Source organism: Lontra canadensis, unplaced genomic scaffold, assembly GCF_010015895.1.
Source record: "Lontra canadensis isolate GAN:19392208 unplaced genomic scaffold, GSC_riverotter_1.0 scaffold43, whole genome shotgun sequence".
In the NCBI taxonomy this organism is placed as follows: Eukaryota; Metazoa; Chordata; class Mammalia; order Carnivora; family Mustelidae; genus Lontra; species Lontra canadensis.
The window spans coordinates 10222423-10242770 of NW_022631037.1; the positions used below are offsets into that span (position 1 = coordinate 10222423).

The following is a 20348-nucleotide window of genomic DNA, read 5'->3' on the forward strand; positions in this document are numbered from 1 at the left end:
GAAGTGGTGGGAACGTGAAGGTTCTTTATTGATTTGTTTGTGAACCAGTTTCCCAGAAGGCCCCTGGGGCACATGAGTCAGGTGCAAAGACGCAAAGTCTCCTCGACATCCTTTACGGGTCTGAGCTCATCAGCCAGGACCATCAGGTCAGTCACTAGGGTGTCCAGCAGCCCGTAGACCTGGAAGAACGGAGTGAAATCACAGGCAGAGGTTCGCTTTGTGGAAGGCACCCCACAAGCCAGCACCCAGCACACGATGCGGGCAGAGGGGTCTACACCAGGACGTCAAGCCGCAAAAGGGGTAAAACCACACCTGCAGAGTTTCTACAGAACTTTTGTTTTGGCAGGTAGTTTTATTTTTTAAACCATCTGAGGAAGTAATCCTGCACCAGGCCCTTGGGACATATGGGGGCACAAGAGCCTGGAGTGGTGAAAGGGGTAATTCCAGGGAGCAGTACCCATTTACCCCCCCCCCCCCCCCGGTGGTGGGCCAGCTCTACCTCGGCCACCCAGAGGCCAGCTTTCCTTCTGGTAAGATCACAGACCCTCAGACTGAAATGTCTCCAGGGTGGTGCCCTCCTGTGGGGCTGGAGCACATGAGCCTGGGCAGGCGGCTTCTTCACTGCAGACAGCCCTTGGACTCCTATCTACACCCCATCAACCTTCAGACATCGCGTGATATCACCAGCAGCAAATGGGACTTCTGCTCAGATGTGATCCAGAGCGTTACCCCAGTGTACGTGACACGGTCCCAACTATCTAGCTGTCCACACCGGAGGCAGGCAAAGTGCCGCCATCAGACACGGTGACAATCAAGTGTGGCTTTGTGGACCTGTCCTCTGAAACAGTAACAAAGAATGGAACACATACTCGGATGAACCTCTAAGACTTGCGGCTTAAGAATAAACCAGCATCGGGGCGCCTGGGTGGCTCAGCGGGTTAAGCCTCTGCCTTCGGCTCAGGTCCTAATCCCAGGGTTCTGGGATCGAGCCCCGCATCGGGCTCTCTGCTCAGTGTGGGGCCTGCTTGCCCCTCTCTCTTCCTGCCTGCCTCTCTGCGTACTTGTGATCTCTGTCAAATAAATAAATAAAATCTTAAAAAAAAAAAAAAAGGAATAAAAAGAATAAACCAGCATGCATGTTCTCCAGCATGTCACAACCCTTACACTTGCTGGAAAGTCACTCTATGTGCCGCTCCCTGCCGGGACTTCTCTGCCAAGACGCGCCTCACACAGACAGGAAGTGGGAGCTGCAGAAAGGAAGGGGCTTCTGGTCCATCCCTCTGGTCTTCTAAGTCAGACTGTGTCACTCCTCCAGTCAAACCTCTGTGGACTCTTCATCTCACTCAGAAAAACCCCAAGTCCACACGGTGGCCTACAGAGCCCCACCTGCCCTGTGACTTGTTCCCTTTCGGTGGCTCTGCCCTCTGTCCTCCCGGCCCACTCCCTCCCCTGGGTTAGCTGGCCCCTCTGCCCAGGGCGCTCTTCCTCGATGGCCACAGGGCCACCCCGCACCTCCCTTCGAGTCTGCTCGATGTCACCTTCTCAGTGAAGCTCCCCCACCCCAACCCAGGCCTTCCCTACCCGCTGGCCTGGGTTATCCCTCGCTCTTCCAGAATGCTTGCCACCCAACACACGGGGCGTGTCGCTTATGCATGAGGCCTGTCTTGCACACCGGGATGCCCTTCACAAGGGCAGCTCTGCTTCCGCCTTCCAGCAGGACACACTAGGGTTGACTGTTTGTGGAATAAGCGGGATGGATGAGGGGGGGGAGGAAGGTCCGCAGAGTGGGTGTGAGCAAGGGGAGGTCTGGGCGCAGGGCTCAGGCCCTCACCTCCGTGTGCAGCCTCTTGGTGTACTTCTCCATGACCAGGGGATCTATGGGTTCCTGGGAAGGGGTCGTGCTGTCAGGGACAGCGTCTTCCAAGGAAAGCCTGTCCCGACTTGAGGATTTCATTGGTTTCTTGTCATCCTTCGCCTTGTGCTTCTTGCTGTTTGCACGGTCCTGCTTGGAGAGACAGACACACACACGGCCTTCAGGAGTCCCCAGGGGAGGCCCAGGCCTTTCTCAAGAGCCAAGGCGTCATGCTAGACTGAGTGCCCTGCCTGCCACAGCTCCTCTGATGCCGCCCCAGCCCCACTGGGGGCCCACCCTATGTCCCAGCATGCCTCTTTCCCTGGCAACTTGGCTGCTTTTCTGTCCTCTTTGATTCCCAGCTGCTTCTTTTCCTGGGCTGTGCCTTTACGGTCCTCCTTCCCAAATTTCGTGGTAGTCATTTTCCCTTCTGTGCCAGGAGACTTTCGATCTAAGGGAGGGTGAGTGGAAGACAGTGTGACCTGGCCTCATGGACCCCACACGCAGGGTTGGAAAAGCCAAGCATCCTCAGCCCTTGTGCCCCCAGGAAGGAGCAGAGCTCCCAGTCCAGGCACATGAGCTGCGCGGTGGGGGTGGGAGGCCTGGTTCCAGTCCCAGCTCCCCCACCGCTCCATCTATGGCATGGGCAAGTCATTCGACCTCTCTGGGACTCCACCTCTAAAACCAGGGGACTGGACAAAGGTGGTCACTCAGGTCACTTCTAAGTCCCAAATCCTGGCAGTAGACAGGTGGGTTTAATGGGGCCAACTCCAAGGATCAACCTGACAGAGATCCCACGAGATGGGCGTGCAAGGGGGCGAGGCTACGCAGTGCATGGCTGCAGTCTGACCTTGCTCCTCCGGGATGTCCAAATAGATGGTCTCCTTCTCAGGCAGGCCCAGCAGAGCCCTCAGCCACAGGGAATGGCTCACCAGGCCATCGATCACATCCCGCCACAGCTGCAAACTAGAGAGCAAGGCATACTGGACCAAGCCATCACCCCTCATTTGCCTTTGAACGTGTGGAGGCGTGGGTCCTTCCCTTCTAAGACAGGAGTGCTGGGGGCTACCATGGAGGGGGCTGGCAGCCTCACCAGCACCTGTGCCAGCGCTCAGGTAGGGATCCAGCTTCCCTCAAGCAGCAGTCAGGGAAGAGTGGCCCAGGAGACAGTTAGCTTAAGACCCTGGCTATGCTTGGGCCCAGCCCAACGGGCCCCACCGAAGGCACCCACCCATAGCCAAGCAAGTTCCACAGGAGAAGCGAGGCTTTTTGTGCCCTTGCTGTGCCCCTCTCCTCACTGCCCTCTGGTTCCTCCTTGGCCCATTCCTCTGCTCACTGAGAGGGAACTGGGCAAGAGGACGGTAGAGAGACTGGGCACTTGCTCTGCTCTAACTGCTCTGGAGGGGGCAGGCTGCTGGGGGGGCTGCTGTGGCAGGTGGCAGAGCAGGGAGCGTCTGCAGCACCTTTCTGCACCTGGGCTCAAGGGGCATGCCCAGAACCACAGGCTAGATGGGGCTAGAGACCACAGTGGGGAGGCAGGGCTGGCTGGGTGGGGGGTACACTTACCACACCTGGTGCAGGAAGTCAGACTGCAGAGGCCTCTGCTCCTGGCACAGCTCCAGGGCTGCTTTATTGAGCCTGATGAGGCCATCTTCCTTCTGGCTCTCCTCCGGGAGTGCCATCACTGCCTGGCAGGGTCATAAGTACCATGGGCAACTGTCCTGCATGGGACACCGGGGTCCCTGCGTCCTCTAGTGACAGGGCTGGTGCTGTGAGGACAGACGGCCAGGAGCAGGTGCAGCCGTGGAGAGGGGACACCCCCGGAACCATGTACCCATGAACCCTCTTCTCCAAGGTGTGTTTGGGTCAGAGAGGGAGTCCCCCTCACTGCACCAGGGTGGCTTAGGCACCCAAGACCAAAAGAGATGACCCAAGAGACTGCTTCCCCTGGGCCCTCAGAAGGGTCTCTTTGTCCATGGGGGCCTGGGGGCCTGCTGGGGTCCTCCCTCCATGCCCTGGCACCCAGCCCAGGACCGCAACCCCACCCACCCCTGCAGAGTCAGGCAATCACCTTTCTGAAATCCTCCAGGCAGAGGTTCCACTCAGGCGGGGGAAAGCCATCTGGCTCCCAGGGGCTCTTTGTATTCCTCAGGTCTGGGCTCTCCCCAACCAGGATCTCCTCCATAATGCTCTTCCGTTGAGCAGCCCGGGCCCTGGCTCCAGGCTTCTGGGAGCCCAAAGCATCCCGGGAGTCCCTCCGGGCCTCATTCTCCTGCCGGGATGGCTGGGATTCGGAGACTGGGCCCTTCAAGTGTGCTGAAGGCTCCCTGTTCAGAGGAGGCTTCTCCAAGGTGGCTGGCAGGGGCACAGCTGGCTGGGCCCTGGGGCTGAGGTGCTCCTCCTCGCTGGGCCGGACCTCCTCGGCCTTGGGGGGCACGACCAAGTACTGGCGCCACAGGCTGTGCAGGCTTTGCACCACTTGGTGCTGGTAATGCAGCTGCAGTGAAGGCAAGTAAAGCCACCTAACGGGGAGATGGTGGGGGAGGGGTCCCTAGAGTCCCGGGGAGCCTCCCCCGTTTCCCCTCCCCAACTCACACCCCCAGAGTATGGATGGAGGCTACAGGGAAAAAGCCTGCAGGAGCCTCTGTGGCCAGAGCAGCTCCTCAATTCTTTTCGCCTGAGTATCTCTGACTTCCAGCTTTTTTTGTATTTGCATTTCCAAGCAAGATGGGGTTTGAATGAAGGAGTCTGCGAAGCTCTATTCTGGCCAAGCATCCACTTACCTGCTAAGTAATCTTGGGCAAATGACTTAATACCGCCCTGGGCCTCAGTTTCCTTACTGTAAAGTGAGGATCTAAATAGTACCCCCCCCCAGCCCCTAGCTACTGGGAGGAGAAAGTGAGTTACTCATGGCAGACGCTCAGAACAGGCCCAGGGTTGGGGGGTTGGGGGGGGTGTGAGGGCGCAGGGGCCAGCACTGTACCCGAGGATTCCTATGGTGGAACAAGTCCTCCTCCGTGAGATAGGCGTCGACAGGGGACTGTGCGCGTTCCGGGGTCAGGATCCCACTCAGCAGCTCCTGCAGCACGCTCTCCACGATGGTGACCGCTTCTTGGGCAGCCAGCTTGTTCTGGGGACAGGAAGGGGAGACAAGATGGCAGCTCAGCCTTTTGAAACCCGTGTTGCCCCTTTGAGGGGAGCCAGAGCCCTTAGGACTTTGTGCCTTCCTAGGGGTTGAGCTCCTGCCACCATCTGTCTGTCTGTCTCTCTCTCACACACGCACTCCTGTTCCCAGACTCAAAATCCCTGGGTATCTCCAGATATCTGACAGGATGTAGGGGGGAAGCAGTCCAGGAGATGTTGCTCCCTCATGGGGCCAGAGGTCACTGAGTCAGCATTTTCCCCAGGTTAGGAAGAAGGGCAAGGGGCAGGGGCCACACGGTTTGGGCCCTGTTGCGAGCATGGCTTGACCACCCTGTTGGGTGCCACAGGAACAGTAGAGGGGCTGCTCCTGTGAGAGGTGGGGTCTACCATCAGCAAATAAAGCAGACGTGGCATTTGTCCATATCACCTGTGCTCCCGGTGGGCTGAGCCCCAGCTACTGGAGTTGGCTTGTATCCAGCGGCCACAGTAGGAACCAGGCTGCTTTCTATAGAGCGCCTGGAAGCACTGTCCCAGCTGGCCAGCTCTGGAGCGGACTTGGGGGCCCAGCGCCCACCCCTGAGCCCACGCTCTCTCTCTGGGGGTCAGCCCCACCAGTTAGGGGGTTCTCTCTAGTTTTAAAGGTTTGCCAGTTAAATCTGACCCCAGGGGATAGATAGCGTCAGACAATGTGAACAAACACAAAAGATATTTCTAGCAGTTCTGGGGGCCTCCAGGCAGGATGGGGCAGAAAGCTGTTCCTACTCTCCATGCCACCCGCCTTTTACATCACAAAGCCCTGGGGAGTGTGTGTTGAGCAAAACCAGCTGCTTGTCTGTGAAACATTCACCTCTGGGGCTGGGAGAAAGGGGGTTCCCAAAGGCAGCACCAAGAAGTCCAGGGGAACCTCTCTGGTGTCCACGGGGCCAAGGTCCTGGGTCTCTTACCTTTAGTAACTTCCTTTCTTCCCTAAAAATGTCCTGAGTCAGGGAGACTGCATAGAGATTGACCTGCAGGGTAGCCCCTCCTAGTAGTGTGGGGTGGGTTCCAAACTCCCAATATTCCCTGAAGATCCCAGCATGCAAAGACTTGAAGAAGAAGGTAAAGGTTTTCGTTTCTCCAGGCAGAATCACACCTGAGAGGGACGGAGACAGAGGTTTTCACCACAGAGGAGCTAGCTGGGCCCCAAGCCTGCATGTATACAGTTAACTGAGCCCCAAGCCTATGCATATACAGTCAACTGAGCCCCAAGCCTATGCATAAACAGTTAACTGAGCCCCAAGCCTATGCATATACAGTTAACTGAGCCCTAAGCCTATGCATATACAGTTAACTGAGCCCTATGCCTATGCACATACAGTTAACTGAGCCCCAGGCAGGGTGACAGACCATCCTGGTTTGCCCATAAATGAGGGTTCTCCTGGGATGTGGGACTTTGGACTTTCTGTATGAAAACTGGGAAGTCCCAGGCAAACAGGGATGGTGGGGGAGATGGCCCTAGCTTCAGGGCGAGCAATCAGGTAACTGAACCCCTAGAAAATTTTTGCTCCCTGGTGACTCACTGCTCTGTGTTCTCAAGAGTTCGACCATCCCCCCTACAGACATGAACAGCTGGGAGAGGACATAATTCACAGAAGAAATGGGAGGGAATAGGCAGGGGAGAGCGGCTCAGCTTTGCAGGAGCATTAGCCCGACCGTGGCTTCTTAGACGGAGGACAGGAGGCAGGGAGTGAGGCAGCCAGGTACCTTCTCGATTGTTAAAGTAAAACCGCTGCATCCTGTTTCTCTTCAGGCCTTGGAAAGAGTCTGGCTGGGACCGCCGCCGCCAATCATACCAAATGGCCACTGTGCCATTATTGACCACGGTCAGCTCCGAAGATGTCTTCTCTCCTTCTAGAGTTTCGAAGGTCAAGCGGACGGCAATTCCAACATGCTTCTAGGGAAGGAGGAGGTAAGAGAAATGCCTCTCAGGGAGGCTCTGGCCTCCGGTAACCAATTCATCCTGGTTTGAAAGCAACTTTTCTGGGTTTGGCACTGAAAGTCCCGTGTCCCAGTCCTCCAGGGCCTGGGCGCTCTGAGTGCTAGCATTGTCCTCCAGTAGCCGTTGTCTCTAAGGCTGCCATCCACAGCAAGAAGGGAAGAGAAAACAGATTGTGTATCTGATGAGCAGTTCTGCTCCTTAGATCTGAAGGTTTTTTTGTTTGTTTGTTTGTTTTTTAAGAGAGAAAGCGAGAGAGAGCTGGGCATGCCTGCAAGCAGGGTGGGGGTGGGGTGGGCTGGGGCGGTGGGGGGAGGGCAGAGAAAGAAGGAGAGAGAGAATCTTTTTTTAGTTTTTAGTTTTTTGGGTTTTTTTAAGACTTTATTTAGGGGCACCTGCGTGGCTCAGTTGGTTAAGCGTCTGCCTTGGGCTCAGGTCATGATCCCAGGGTTCTAGGATCGAGCCCATGTCAGGCTCCCTGCTCAGCGGGAAGCCTGCTTCTCCCTCTCCTCCTCCTCCTCCTCCTGCTTGTGTTCCCTCTCTGGCTGTCTCTCTCTCTAATAAATAAAATCTTAAAAAAAAAAAAAGACTATTTATTTGAGAGAGAAAGAGACAGAGGGCATGAGCAGGAGGGAGGAGCAGAGGGAGAGGAGGAAGCAGGCTCCCCGCTGAGCCGTGAGCCCAACGGGGGACTCGATCCCAGAACCCTGGGATCATGACCTGAGCCCAAGGCAGACGCTTAATTGACTGAGCCACCCAGGCGCCCAGAAGAGACAGAATCTTAAGTAGGTTTCACGGCCAGCATGGAAGCCAATATGGGGCTCAATCTCATGACCCTGAGATCATGACCTGAGCTGAAAACAAGAGTTGGATACTTAACCAAATGAGCCACTCAGGCGCCCCTGAAGAATATTTTAGAACCTTCTTGAAGCCATACCTGTTTGGTTTTTTAAAAAAAGATTTTATTTATTCATTTGAGAGAGAGAGAGCACAAGACGGGCAGAGGGAGAGGCAGAGGGAGAAGCAGACTCCCCACTGATCTAGGAGCCTGTTGTGGGGCTCGATCCCAGGACCTGGAGATCATGACCTGAGCCGAAGGCAGACACTTAACCATCGGAGCCACCCCGGTGCCCCAAAGCCATACCTGTTTGAGGTTTGCTTATTTACATGCTTGGGGGCTGGGTACAAACTGGATGGCTTGTGATAGTCTCTTTTCAGCCTCGTGATTTTATTCTGGTGCAAGTTAGCACTCCTGTTACCGTTTTCAGACATGCTAAATGTATGACCAGATAAATGCAAAGAGGTGACTGTCCAGGCTGCTTGTGACTGCCACAGTCACCCTGTGACTACACGCAAGGGAGGCCCTTCCAGCAGGTGGGCGAGGGTGGAATCTGTTTTACCTCGTCCTGTGGGTTACTGCCTCTGATCCAGCAAGCTGGCTTCCCACAGAACAGCAGAGAAGGGCCAAGAATAGGCATGGGGACCACATCGGGGTAATTGGCCAAGTCTCTGTAAGAAAGACCAAGGACTCACTTCCCCTGAGGCTACCCCAGTCTTGCCCCGTGGCACCCAGGGAAATGGCCTGAACAGGTGCTGGGCTCTGCCCTCTGATGGAGAACCCTCAGCTCCAGTCGGCCTCGTCCCGCTCTATCCCTACAGGCAGGTGCTGCTGGGACACACAGAGACTCTGCACGTGGCCACGCAGCACGCACGGCATTTACCAGCAAAGGAATGGCAGGGAAATCCCCGTTAGGGGCTGGTTGCTGGGAGGGACCAGATGGTCACAGAAAAAGCTGGCACAGGTGTTGGGAGGGGCCCAGAGAGAGGCGGGGATGGAGGCCCTGGATTTTGGAGTGGGGAGTCTGCCCTTTATACTGCGGGTGCCGGGGGGAAGCCACTCTCCCTGACCTCTCTCCCTGGGGCCCGGGCCGACTCACAAGGGCACCGTGTCTTCTGAGGAGCTTTCCTGGTTCCTGTCAAATACTGTGAAGTCTTCCACCTTCACAGTGGTGAACGGATGCCCTTGGCCCACCACCTCCAGGCCATCAATATCCTCAGAGAAACCGAGAAAGGGAAGATTAGCTGACCGAAGACAGGCGCATCACAAGGGGCTTGGGACTGCCCAGAGGCGTACCTGCTGGCTGAAATCCAGTTCTGCCATGAGCTTCTGTAGCTCTGTGCGTCGGTAGATCAGAAACAGACTTCGATCCCAGGTGTAGCGATACCCAGCCTCCTTCCAGGCCGGCAATCCTAGAGTGGCGGGGCCAGGGGCCCTCAACAAGGTCAGCTGCAGGGGTCTCTTCCCCACCCACTAATCAGGGGCGCCACAAGCACACACCCCAGCACCGCTTCTGGGAAAGGGGAAAGTATGGCTTCCCTGTGAGGCTTGACTCCGGTCCTCCCGCCCCATCCCTACTGCCTCAGCAGCCCTGTTCAGGACTCCTGCATGACCAGCTCAGAACCCTGCAAACCTTTCGATTATAATCACAACGGCAGCCACATCTGACTGAGTGTTTAACAGCCAGCCAAAACCTCCTACTGCACACCCTGTCCCACTGAACACTCCCACAGTACTTTACAGGTGGGGAAACTGAGGATGAGAGGGCTTAAGAAACCCACTGGAGTTCGCAGACCCAACACAGCTGGGGCCCAAACCCAGCAGAGAAATAGCATGCAAACCACAAAAGCAAGCCATTAATGTCATGAAAATTCCCGAGATGCCACATTGGAAAAGGCGAAAAGAAATAGGTGAACTTCACTTCATTAATACAGTTTAACCCAAGATCAAGAATAGTATCATTTCAACATGTAATCAATATAAAAGTGATTAATAAAATATATCTTTTAGTACTAATCTTTGAAACCCAGTGTGCAGTTCTTACAGCACACCTGAGTCCATGCCAGCCATGTTCCAGGGGCTCGATGACCATGAGCCATGGTGGCCACGTGGACAGAGCAGCCCCACAGCTCCTGCTCCCACTTTCACCTGTCCCCCTTCCATCACTGTCTTACTGCAGGGGGGCTGGACCTCCGGGGGTTATGGGCCTCCATCCTAGGCCATTCTCATCCGGAGCCATGCCATTCCCCCTCCTAGGCCAGCCACAAGCTGCCGTCGCGTCTCCAGCCCGCTCCTCACCCATCTCTGCCTGGATGCATTGGGGCTTCCTGACGTGAGTGATGGGTTCCAGGAGGCCACGCTGAGCTTTTGTCTTTGTCATCACCAGACCCGTCAATTCATCTCCCAAGTATTCCAGGCGACTCCAGAACCCACTGGTCTCCTCACAGGTCTGGCAAGGAAGGACAGGGGAGTCACAGCACCTGGGCACTTTGGAGAGAGGCTGGTGGAGGCGGGGGGGTTGCCCAGCGGGACAAGAGTGCCACAGACCTCAGATGCTCTCCCTAGGGGGGATTCCCTGCTGCTGAGAGCAGGATAGAAGCACCCACTGTGCTCTTCTGTAGCCCCAGACGGATGGCACAGGCCCATAGAGGCACTGTACTGACAAACCACGGCAGAGGACGGTGCCCCAGGTCCCCTGAAAGCTGGAGCCTCGGCTTTTAGGAGAACACTGAGACGATTCTAATATCCCAATACCATGATATCTTTTCCCTCAAATTGACTACCTCAGACCACCACAGGCTGAGAACCTTGCTAGTCAGGCCCCTGAAAGCCTGGTAACAGTAAAGGCCTTAAGGGCTTCAAAATGCCTTGCAATGAGCATATTTTCTTGTTCTTTTTTTTTTTAAGATTTTATTTATTTATTTGGCAGAGAGAGACACAGCGAGAGAGGGAACATAAGCAGGGGGAGTGGGAGAGGGAGAAGCAGGCTTCCTGCCGTGCAGGGAACCCGATGCCGGGCTCAATCCCAGGACCCTGAGATCATGACCTGAGCTGAAGGCAGACGCTTAACGACTGAGCCACCCAGGCACCCCAATTTTCTTGTTCCTGACGTGCAACCTGAGGCAGCCATCCTTGGATCCAGAACCCCCTTCCTCACAGAGCACCTGGGAACTCTGTCCTTACCTTCCCATCATGCTGTGTTGGAAGTGTTCGGTCAATGAGCTCCCGTTCCTCCTGGATCCGTCTGTAGGTCTCCCCAGTGTGCATCAGCAGCTCGCTCACTGGCTTCTTCAGGTGTTCTGGAAAGGTGAGAGCCAAGAATGCAGCCCCTCCCTCAGATCAGAACAGGAGCCTAGCCCTGCGCCTGGTCAGCCCCAGGCTGGACAGATTTCGGGACCCACTAAGAGCAAGAAGCACTTGGGGGTGGAGGGGGTGGAGGGCACAACGTGACCAGGCTGCATCCAGGCTTCGGCCAGGTGGAGCCACGGGAAAACACGGCAGTGGAGCCTGGGTGGTGGCCGAGGCCCGGAGGGAACCCTGTCCACTGTGCTCACCGCTGAGGGCTTCCTGCTGCTTCTTCCGCAAGGCGATATGGCGCTGCCAGTTTCTGAGAAAGTTGTGCTGAGGAGGTGGGACCCAGGGATGTGCCTTCTTTTCTCTGGGGGCTTTCTCCTTTGGCTTTTCTTTTGCCGACATGAGGGTCACCAGAGCCAGCGGGGTGGGGATCAGCTCAGCCAGCTGAAAAGTACAGGGATAGCGTGCAAAGGGTAAGAAGCAGGCGTTGGTGGGGGTGGGGGGTTGGGAGGGTGGGGGGGTGGGGGGTGGCGAGAGCAGAGACTTCTCCAGGCCTCACCCCCTGCCGTCCTCCCCCTCTGCTCAGAGTCCCTCCTCTTCTGGACCCTGACATAGCAACTCTCAGTCTCTCTGTCCCCTCACAACTGATGCTAACTGACATCTTCACGGGCAGGGTGACCGAGCCATTTTTATATGACCCCAGGCCTTTTAGCACCTGACCCGGCAGAGGTGTTTTTCCTGGAGCCAAGGAAGCAAAGGAGCTGAAAGCCAGCAAAGCTCAAGTCAGACAGACAGACAGACTGATGTGCAGTCACAGGAGCTGCGAGAAGCTGCCCTCTTCCACTGTGTGCACCAAAGAGGCGAGCAGGCCAGGCTTCAGCGAAGGGCTAATAAAGCCAGTGGTGCGCAGAGGAACAGGAGCCCCAAGCCCCAATGCCTCTCTGGGTTCTAACTGGAGCCCGGCACGCTCTGGCTTTGGGGTTCCTTGAGGCACCTCTGTATCCTTACAGTGAATTGCTGACGTCAGCTGAAGCCAGTCTAAAGGGGCTTCACACTTTCGGGGGGAGGGTCATGAGCTTTTCAGATTCCAGGGCCCAGGAGGGGCCCCCAGTCCCCAAGTTGTGCTTGGTTCCACCAGGTGAGTACCACCGGAATGGCTCCAGTGACCGCTCCCCTCCCCACAGCTCTGTGCAAACCAACCTGGGTGTTCCCTTGAGCAATGGCAATTCTCTTAAAGTCCTGGAGACTCCCCAGGATGTGGTGAGGCAGGATCTGGTCACAGCCATGGAAGCTGTCGCCTGGGCCTGGGGGGATGGCAGGGAGGGACTAGCTCATGTCAATGTTTCAAGCCAGTTACTTTCTGCTGGTGACCCATTTTCCTCCCAAGGCTGGGCCCATGAACTCAGAGGCCAAGGCTGCCAGGGTCAAGCCGGGGCCGTACCAGAGTAGTCCAGGGGCTTCATGGCTGCATCTGGGGTAGCAGGATGTGCAACTAAGTGGCAGACCTTCCTCTTCGGATCCTTGGGCTTGAGTTTCCGAATGATAAATTTCTGGGTAACAGCAGGTCGATCTTGTGTCTCAATGAAGCGAGGAATGTGTTGCTTAAAAATAAATAAATAAATAAATAAATAAATAAATAAAATAAAACGAAACAGGAGAATTCCACTTGAGATCAGGAGGAAGAAAAACACCACCCATCTCCTCGGTCCTAATTTTTGGTGGAATTCCTGAAGGCTGACAAATCTGTTGTTCCAGCTCTGTCCATATGCTCTGTCGAGGAAATGTCTATGCCACAGACTAAAGTCTCAGTGATGTCCGGGAGGGAAAAGGTAACATTCAAACCCTCCAGACAGTGCAGGTGAGAAGTGGCCGACTCTTCCAGGTAAAGCATGGGGTGCGGGTTCAGCAGCTGTATCCACACCTGCAATGTACTCCTCAGACTCATTTTCCCTTCTATGAAATGGGGATGACGGGCACTTGCCTCTGTGGGAAGCAAGTTACCTGAACATGTCATTTCCCTATGGTTCTCTAGGACTCTCGGCAATGTTAAAATAAACCACATAGCAAATTCCTTCAGATGGGGGTGCCTGGGTAGCTCATTCGTTAAGCGTCTGCCTTCAGCTCAGGCCATGATCTGGAGTCCTGGGATCGAGCCCAGCATCGGACTCCCTGCTCTGCAGGAAGCCTGCTTCTCCCTCTCCCAGTCCCCCTACCTGTGTTCCCTCTCTCTGTGTGTCTTTCTCTGTCAAATAAATAAATAAAATCTTTTTAAAAAATTCCTTTAGATGCAAAAGTGCAAAGAGTCCATGTTCGATTTTTCCATGGAATTAGACACTCCCTCTGGGTGGGGAGATGGTGGAGAGAGAGTGGCCACGGTTGAGGTTCCCGACCATGCAGACTGACCCAGAAATGCTCCTGCAATAAAGGATTCTGGACCTCATCCTTACCTTCTTTAGATCTTCCTTCTTAATGGCTAAGGCAAGAATGTCATCCCCTTGTAGGACATTGCTAACAGGCTCAGGTTCTTCCTGAATGGGGGGTGTGGGTTGTTCAGCTACCTTTGTCCTCTTCTTTTCTAAAGAGAAGCAGAAAGGTACCACTGCTGAAATATAAATATATGTACAGTGTATATTCTAATAGAGATGTATAATATATATTCTAATATATAAAAGCTAATATCTATCTACATTAGAGTTCATGGTAGAAGGCAGAGCTCAACAACTAGACAGACAGCAGAGGCTACCAAGGTGGCCTGGAGTTCTCTCTCAAATGTCCCCCTACCTGTCCCCCTTGGCCTGCTACAGTGACTGGAACTTTTGGAGCTGGAGTTGCGATCGGAAGATAGTCCATTCCAGGCTGTGCCATTTATAAGCTATCCAACCTTGGGTGTATCACCTAGCCTCTCCTGGTCTCTGTTTTCCTTTTTGTAAAAAGAGAAAGCCCGACTAAATCAATGTTTTCCAAATATTTGTCAAATGTCTGCCTGAGGGTCTTCTGAAGAGTTTACTAAGAGAGCTTCCTAGCTACTTCCTGGGGCCAGGGTCAAGGGAACTGTATTTTGTAAAAACTCCCTCGGTGGTTCTGAAGCATAGGAGTTTGGGACAATGGGACTACATGCTTTCCCAGCTCTCCGCATTAGCGGCATTGACGCATTGTTCTAGGTGAAGACGTCAGGTTTCTTAGGACACTGGCTAAAATGCAGATGCTCTGGGCAAAGCAGAACCTTCACCCCTGAGCATTTATTTCACATTCTTTCATTTAATAAATACTGTTTAAGCATCTCGCTAGGCATTGTGCTAGGTTCTGGGGATATAAAGCAGAGTCTCGGGCCTCCAAGAGCACAAGCCCAAATAAGACTATCAAACAGGTTCCCTGAACTAAGGTCACTATGGGGGTGTCCGGGGAGGTATCCCAGCCCCATGTGTGGGGAGGTCAGGGGGGCTTCCTGAGGAGGTGATGTTTACACTATGAGCTGAAGATGATGGAGCTTAGATATGGGAAAGGCTCTGGGGAATAGGCATTCTAAAGGGAAGAGCACGGAGAGGCCTAGAGGCGACAGAAGAGAGTGGGCATCTGGAACTCCAAGCACATTTTTTAAATAGCTGGAGAGCAGCAAGGTGGGGGGTAGGAAGCTGTGCCTGGGAGGGAAGTAGGTGCCACATGGCTCAGAGCTTAGTGAGCTGTGTAAAGGACTTTGGTCTTTACCCCAAGGGTCATAATATGGCAAGGAATGGATAAGGGGCGCAAGATGGAATGGGGGGGTGTATAGGAGTCTATGGGGGGAATGAAGGGCTTGACAAAAGCGGCTCATGGGACTGGAGGAAAGTGGAGAGATCTGAGCCTCTTTCTTGCACAGGCTGGCAGGAGCGCAGCACTGAGAACTCGTGGACAGAGCAAGTCGCTCCCCAGCCAGGACGCCCTCCCTGCCTTCCTTCCAAAGACGTGGGTTTACAGTTTCAAATGCATTTTGTTTCTCTGGCTGCTGCCCCCTGGTTTAGAATGTTCTTAGGTAAGGCCTGACACAGAATATGCAAAAGAAAGCCCAAGTCCAGCCTTCAGGGACTTTAAACCAAAACTTGGTTTTGTCCACTGCTACTCAAGAGTGCTCTAATGTTCAAGGGGCCATTATCACTCAAACATCAAAGCGGGGGTTTTGATGACCCAAATCAAATGTTTTGTGGGAAGTGGCCACATGGTGGCCAAAACACCCAAGCCAGAATCAACCCAACAGCGTAACTCTAAATGAGGCCTATCGGTCAGAGTCCTCTCCTCGGCGACGGTGTCAGCAGACACCCAGGAGTATCTGTCAGTGAAACTGCAGGACTCGGTGCGCGCGCGCACACACACACACACACACACACACAAACAGGGCAGATGGGCTTAACCCCACGTTCTGGTCCCATCTGCTCCTCCATGGGGAGGTGCACCCTTAGGCTTGAATTTCTACTTCCTCTCTCCCTTCTCCCCAAAGTCACCCGTTGTTGGTGGTCGTCCAAGAGACAACGGGGAGCAGTTGCAGGCTGGTTTTAATACACATTTTGGAACCTGGGGGCACCTGGCTGGCTCAGTTGGAGGAACGCGTGATCCTCAATCTGGGGGTCATGGGTTCGAGCCCCACACTGGGCGTAGGGGTGAAGTAAATAAATAAATAGACTTAACATAAATAACTATTTTGGAATTATTTATGTTTTCCAGGACATTTGCTTCCTCCGTCTGTCACCTCGTCTGGATCTACAGCTTCCCAAGGGATTACACATCTCCAGATGTGTGCTTTTCACTGGTGGGTGTCTAATCACCATGTGTAAATTTATAAACCTTCAACATTGCTAAAGGTTTCCAAAATCGTGAAACTCTGCTCTGAGGTTTTTCTGAGGTTATCTTGGATGCAGTTCAAAGCTCTGGTATAACATACAGTCAGGGAGCAGTGTGTTCTAGTTAAGGAAGTCTTTGGAAAAATGATATATACATTTTAAATTTCAATTCACCCTACAGAATATTTACCAAGCAATTTCTCTGTGCTATGAACTGCAGGGAAGGTGGTATAAAAGGTGAAGATAGGGCTCCTTCCCTTGAGGAGCTGAAAATAGCAGCAGACACTAACACACACCAGCATCACATAAGGCCCTGAGTTAGTGGCAAAGACCAGGTGTTTGGTTACACATCAAAGGAGGAACAAATGGATGTGGATCCTACAGGTTAGGGCCGTAAAGAAAGGTCCAGAAGAGCACGTGCAGGGGTCAGAGGCTGAGTTAGGCCCTGGAGGACCAGAAACCTTGGGACAGGCAGAGCAGCAAACAGAGCTGTTCCAGGTGAGGTCACAGAGCAAAGGGGGAGGCAGGGCTGAGCATGGCATATGTGGGGGCATGGTGACACAGAAGGCTTGTTGGGGGAGGTGGGGGTGCCATTAGGGATGACAGAAAAATCAGGGCATGTCCGCTTGGTAAAGTAAGGCTGAAGCATTTGTCTTCTCACTGGCAGGAAGGAGGTTTGGTCCAGGAGAGTGCGTTGGTAAAAGCAGCATTTCAGAATGATTCATCCAATGAGGGTAAGCCAGGTGGACTGGGGGCTGGGCGGGGGATGGCAGTAGTATGGAGAGGCAAGCTTGGGAGAGCAGGGAGGAAGGACGATTGTGTGGGGGTCATTTCAGGACCTGGGGGAGGGAACTCGGCAGGGTCAGGATGTGTCTCACTACTAAACCTATGGAAGCTCAGCTATTTTCCTGTTCTTTGGTCTGGAAAGCCAAGCTGAGTGGGGCTTCTGGTGAGCCCCACAGCTGGCATTTCTCCCTTGATCCTGGCAGCTGTGAGGGGGTCAAAGACCAGCCCCCTTGCATAGGGCAGTTGGGGGACATTTTGGCCGGAGGTAGGCCAGGCAGCTGGAAGCAAGGTGCTCAGGCTGGGTAGGAGTGGAGGAAAGCAGGGGAAGCCTTGGAGAAGAAACCTGGCCTTGAGTTTTCTGTTTCTTGTGTTATCTAGATATTATTCTTTTTCCGTGTTGATCAAGGTCTTTGAGAACTTCCCCCAGATTGCACTGGGGGAACCAAGGGAGACGCTGTCCCCACCGGGCTGAGCTTTACTTGATCAGGGAGGGGCATCTGGGACGGCTGGGAATCTTCCCAGTTTCGTAACAAAAGCAAACTTGGAAGGCAAAAGGGCTCACATCCCTAAACAGATTTATAGTCACGATATTTGCTTGCCTTTTTGCTTATAATTCAGAGACCCTGGAGAAATACAGCATAAGATTATATTTGTGGATTAGCTGTATTATATCGGGGGTGGGAGGAATAAAAGTATTGTCCTACTACATTACCGACGTCCTCTGAGATATTTAGGAGGAAAAAAAGGTATCTTGCATGCTAAACTAAACAGGTTTTTTCCCCCTCCTCACCCTGGTACATGGTCTCAACTCAAATGGCTATTTAACAAATTACATTTCCCCTTTTAAAAAATAACTATGTAGTGATAAATCGTTCCTTGATTTGTGTACAGCAGAAAGTTCAAATCTGATAAGATCCAGAAACTAGGTGTGCAGGAGGCAGTAGCTAGGAAAGACCTTGACTGCCCTTGGGAAAAGGTCCCAGCTCTTTTTCTTTCTCTGTCCACTATTAAGAATTAGATCATGAGGAGTGCCTGGGTGGCTCAGCCAGTTACGTGTCTGCCTTTGGCTCAGGTCATGATCTTGGGGTTCTGGGATCAAGCCCCATGTCGTCAGAGGGCTCCTTGCTTAGTGGGGGGGTCTGCTTCTCTCCCTCTGCCCCTCACCCACCCGCTCCTGTTGTCTCTCTCTAAATCTTAAGAAAGTTATATCATGAAACAGCATCTCAACTCAGCGTAAACTGGACTTCTATACTATAAAGAGGGATTAAAGCCAGCCATACTGACTAAGCAGGCCTCCCAGGTGTCCCTGCTGATGGCAGACCTCCTCCTCTCCTCCCACTGAGCTTCTCACCACTGCTCTGAGGCTTTGGGTCTCCCCAGCGCCTGCAAGAGCATGTCCAGACTCTGACTTAGCAAGTGAAGCCCTTGCTTGGTCTGGCCCCTGCCTACCTGTGCAGCCCTGTCTGGCTCCCTCCCTCTCCTCCACATCCACCACCTCTGCCCTGGCCACCAGTGTCCTAGTTCCATGCTTTAGCTCACACGGCTCCCGGCTCCCTAGACCTGGAGAAGCAAACTGCCTTTTGCGGGGGAGGGGAGGAAGGAGGCCAGCCACAGATGCCACCTTCTTCAGAAAATCTTCCCCTCAGATTCTAGCATCTAAGGCCTGGGTCAGGTACTCTGAGCCCCCATAACCACTTAGGGATCCCAATATTGCAGCATTCATATTTGTCTGGTTCCTCCTCCCACAGGTCACTAGACTCTGCATTTCTTGTGGGCTGGGGTCACACAGTGGATACTGACACCATTGCTGCCCAGTACAATGCCCACACACAGCAGACCCTCAGTAAATAGAAACAGGGGGTAGGCTGCAAATGGGAACATGTCCATGGGGGCCAGTGTGCAGTTAGACACCCCGGGACCCTGCCACCTGCAACCAGAGGGTAGCTGAGGCGGCCAGGAAGTAGTCATGTCTGCAATGGGCTCCAGGTTAAACAACTGGGATAAGTGTCATCCATCCTGAAAGGACGGATATATGTGGTGGGAAACAGAACTGGCCAAGTTAGTCATTTCTTCTGGGTTTTTCCAGCAGGTCTCTTAGGTGATCAAGAATCCGCCCAAGGTGTTGGTTTCACCACCTCCACATGTTTCTTGCACTTTCCTAAACTTCTTTTCCGAAGGACTCCAGTTCCTGGCCCTTCTGAAACTCTTTCCTGACTCTTCTGCACCCCACCCAGTGGAGGGCTCCTGCCTTCTGAGTCCCACCCTAAGATATGGTTAGACGTAGAGGTCTCCTATGCCTTCCTGCCCCAAGCCATCTCCCCAGCAGTTGATCCCTAAGGCCTCTGTCAGTGTTCCTATGTCCCCATCCCCAAGGCCCAGGGTACTGGACCCCCACCCTTCGCGGGTCGCTGCCTTGTACATCATCCCTGAGGTATGGGGTACGCCTTATTCCGTACCCCATTCCCCCGTGATCTTTACCTCCATCCTGCTGTCACCCCCGTCCTCCAGGCCCCGTGTCGTGAATCCCATCCAAGAACCCCAGCCCCTGTCGGGTTCTCCTGAGCTCCCAAGGTTGCCAGCGCCAACCTTTAATGGCTTCTGCGGCCTCCAAGAATCTGTTTGCAGGTATTCTTAGGCGGGACTCCTTCTTTAGAGACTTCATGGTGTCGCCCGCGCTCTGAGCGCGGCCCTGCGCCGCGGGGACCTGGGATAACGAGGCTGTGCGGCACCCCAGCAACCCCGCGCACGCGCGCCCTCCCGCCTGCGGCCGCCGACGCGTCCATAGCAACCAGCGTCCCGCGCGGGGGCGCGCACCCACCGATCAACTTGGGCGGAGACTGCTTGGCAGCCATCTTTTTCATCCGGCCACGCCCACGCGCCCGCCGCGGTCAGCTCCTCCCGCGCGCGGATCCGGAGCACAGCGGGGCGTGACGTCACAGGGGGCGTCGGAGAGCGCCGTGACGTCAGTGGCCAGCGAGAGCCGGGCGAGGCACCAAGTACTGGGGGAAGTGGGCCGGACGGCAGGGGTGGGGCGGCCCGGGCTCCAGCTTTCCTTCTGCGTCTCCAGGCGGCTGCCGCCGGGTCGTTCCTTTCATGCCAGGCTGAAACCCCCTGCGTGGCTTCTCGTGGGTTTCAGGGACTCGGTGGCCCCTGCCTGTCCTTTCCGGGCGCCTGTGTCCTACACCCGCCCGCGCTCGCTACAGGCCCTCCATCACCTCCCAAATAATTGAGGCTTTTACCCCGACTTGGGCCCTTCTCACACTGCTGGTTTCAGTCCTTGGAGATAAAGCCCTTAACTCCCTAATTTTTTTTTTTAAGATTTTATTTATTTATTTGACAGAGATCACAAGTAGGCAGAGAAGCAGGTAGAGAGAGAGGAAGGGAAGCAGGCTCCCCGCTGAGCAGAGAGCCAGGATGCAGGGGCTCCATCCCAGGACTCTGGGATCATGACCTGAGCTGAAGACAGGCTTTAACCCACTGAGCCACCCAGGCGCCCCTGACTCCCTAATTTAAAGTAGCCCCTCTGTGGTCTCAACTTTATAATTGCACCCCATATATTTTTTCCCTAGAACCCTAACATGTTCTCGAGTTATCCTGTTAAGGGGGTTGGCCGTTGTTGTTTGAGTTCCTTGTGAGAATGTAAGCTCC

At 54.2% G+C, this 20348-nt stretch overlaps 1 protein-coding gene and 1 long non-coding RNA gene across 5 annotated transcripts; one reads left to right on the forward strand and one right to left on the reverse strand.

The window, feature by feature from the left end:
* Positions 1-4: 4 nt before the first annotated feature.
* On the reverse strand, positions 5-19603 carry MYCBPAP (MYCBP associated protein). Of its 4 annotated transcripts, none has more exons than XM_032872108.1 (19): positions 19519-19603; positions 13551-13678; positions 12545-12704; positions 12304-12407; positions 11364-11547; positions 10993-11108; positions 10108-10258; positions 9106-9221; positions 8909-9024; positions 8372-8480; positions 6740-6929; positions 5941-6128; positions 4836-4982; positions 3924-4349; positions 3419-3540; positions 2703-2818; positions 2167-2303; positions 1832-2002; positions 5-179 (listed from the first exon to the last, which is right to left on the reverse strand). In XM_032872108.1, the coding sequence occupies exons 1-19, from the start codon at positions 19559-19561 to the stop codon at positions 78-80; spliced, it is 2826 nt and encodes a 941-aa protein (XP_032727999.1). In that variant the 5' UTR covers positions 19562-19603; the 3' UTR covers positions 5-77. The 4 variants fall into 4 exon arrangements, with proteins under 4 accessions (XP_032727999.1, XP_032727998.1, XP_032728000.1 ...); XM_032872107.1 differs by lacking the exon at positions 19519-19603 and adding an exon at positions 19287-19491; XM_032872109.1 differs by lacking the exons at positions 5-179; positions 2167-2303; positions 19519-19603 and adding an exon at positions 19287-19493 and having other exon boundaries at positions 1848-2002.
* On the forward strand, positions 5862-10132 carry LOC116876091. Its single transcript, XR_004384329.1, has 3 exons — positions 5862-5924; positions 6786-6944; positions 10066-10132. It is a non-coding gene; the product is annotated as an uncharacterized LOC116876091 (long non-coding RNA).
* Positions 19604-20348: the final 745 nt, after the last annotated feature.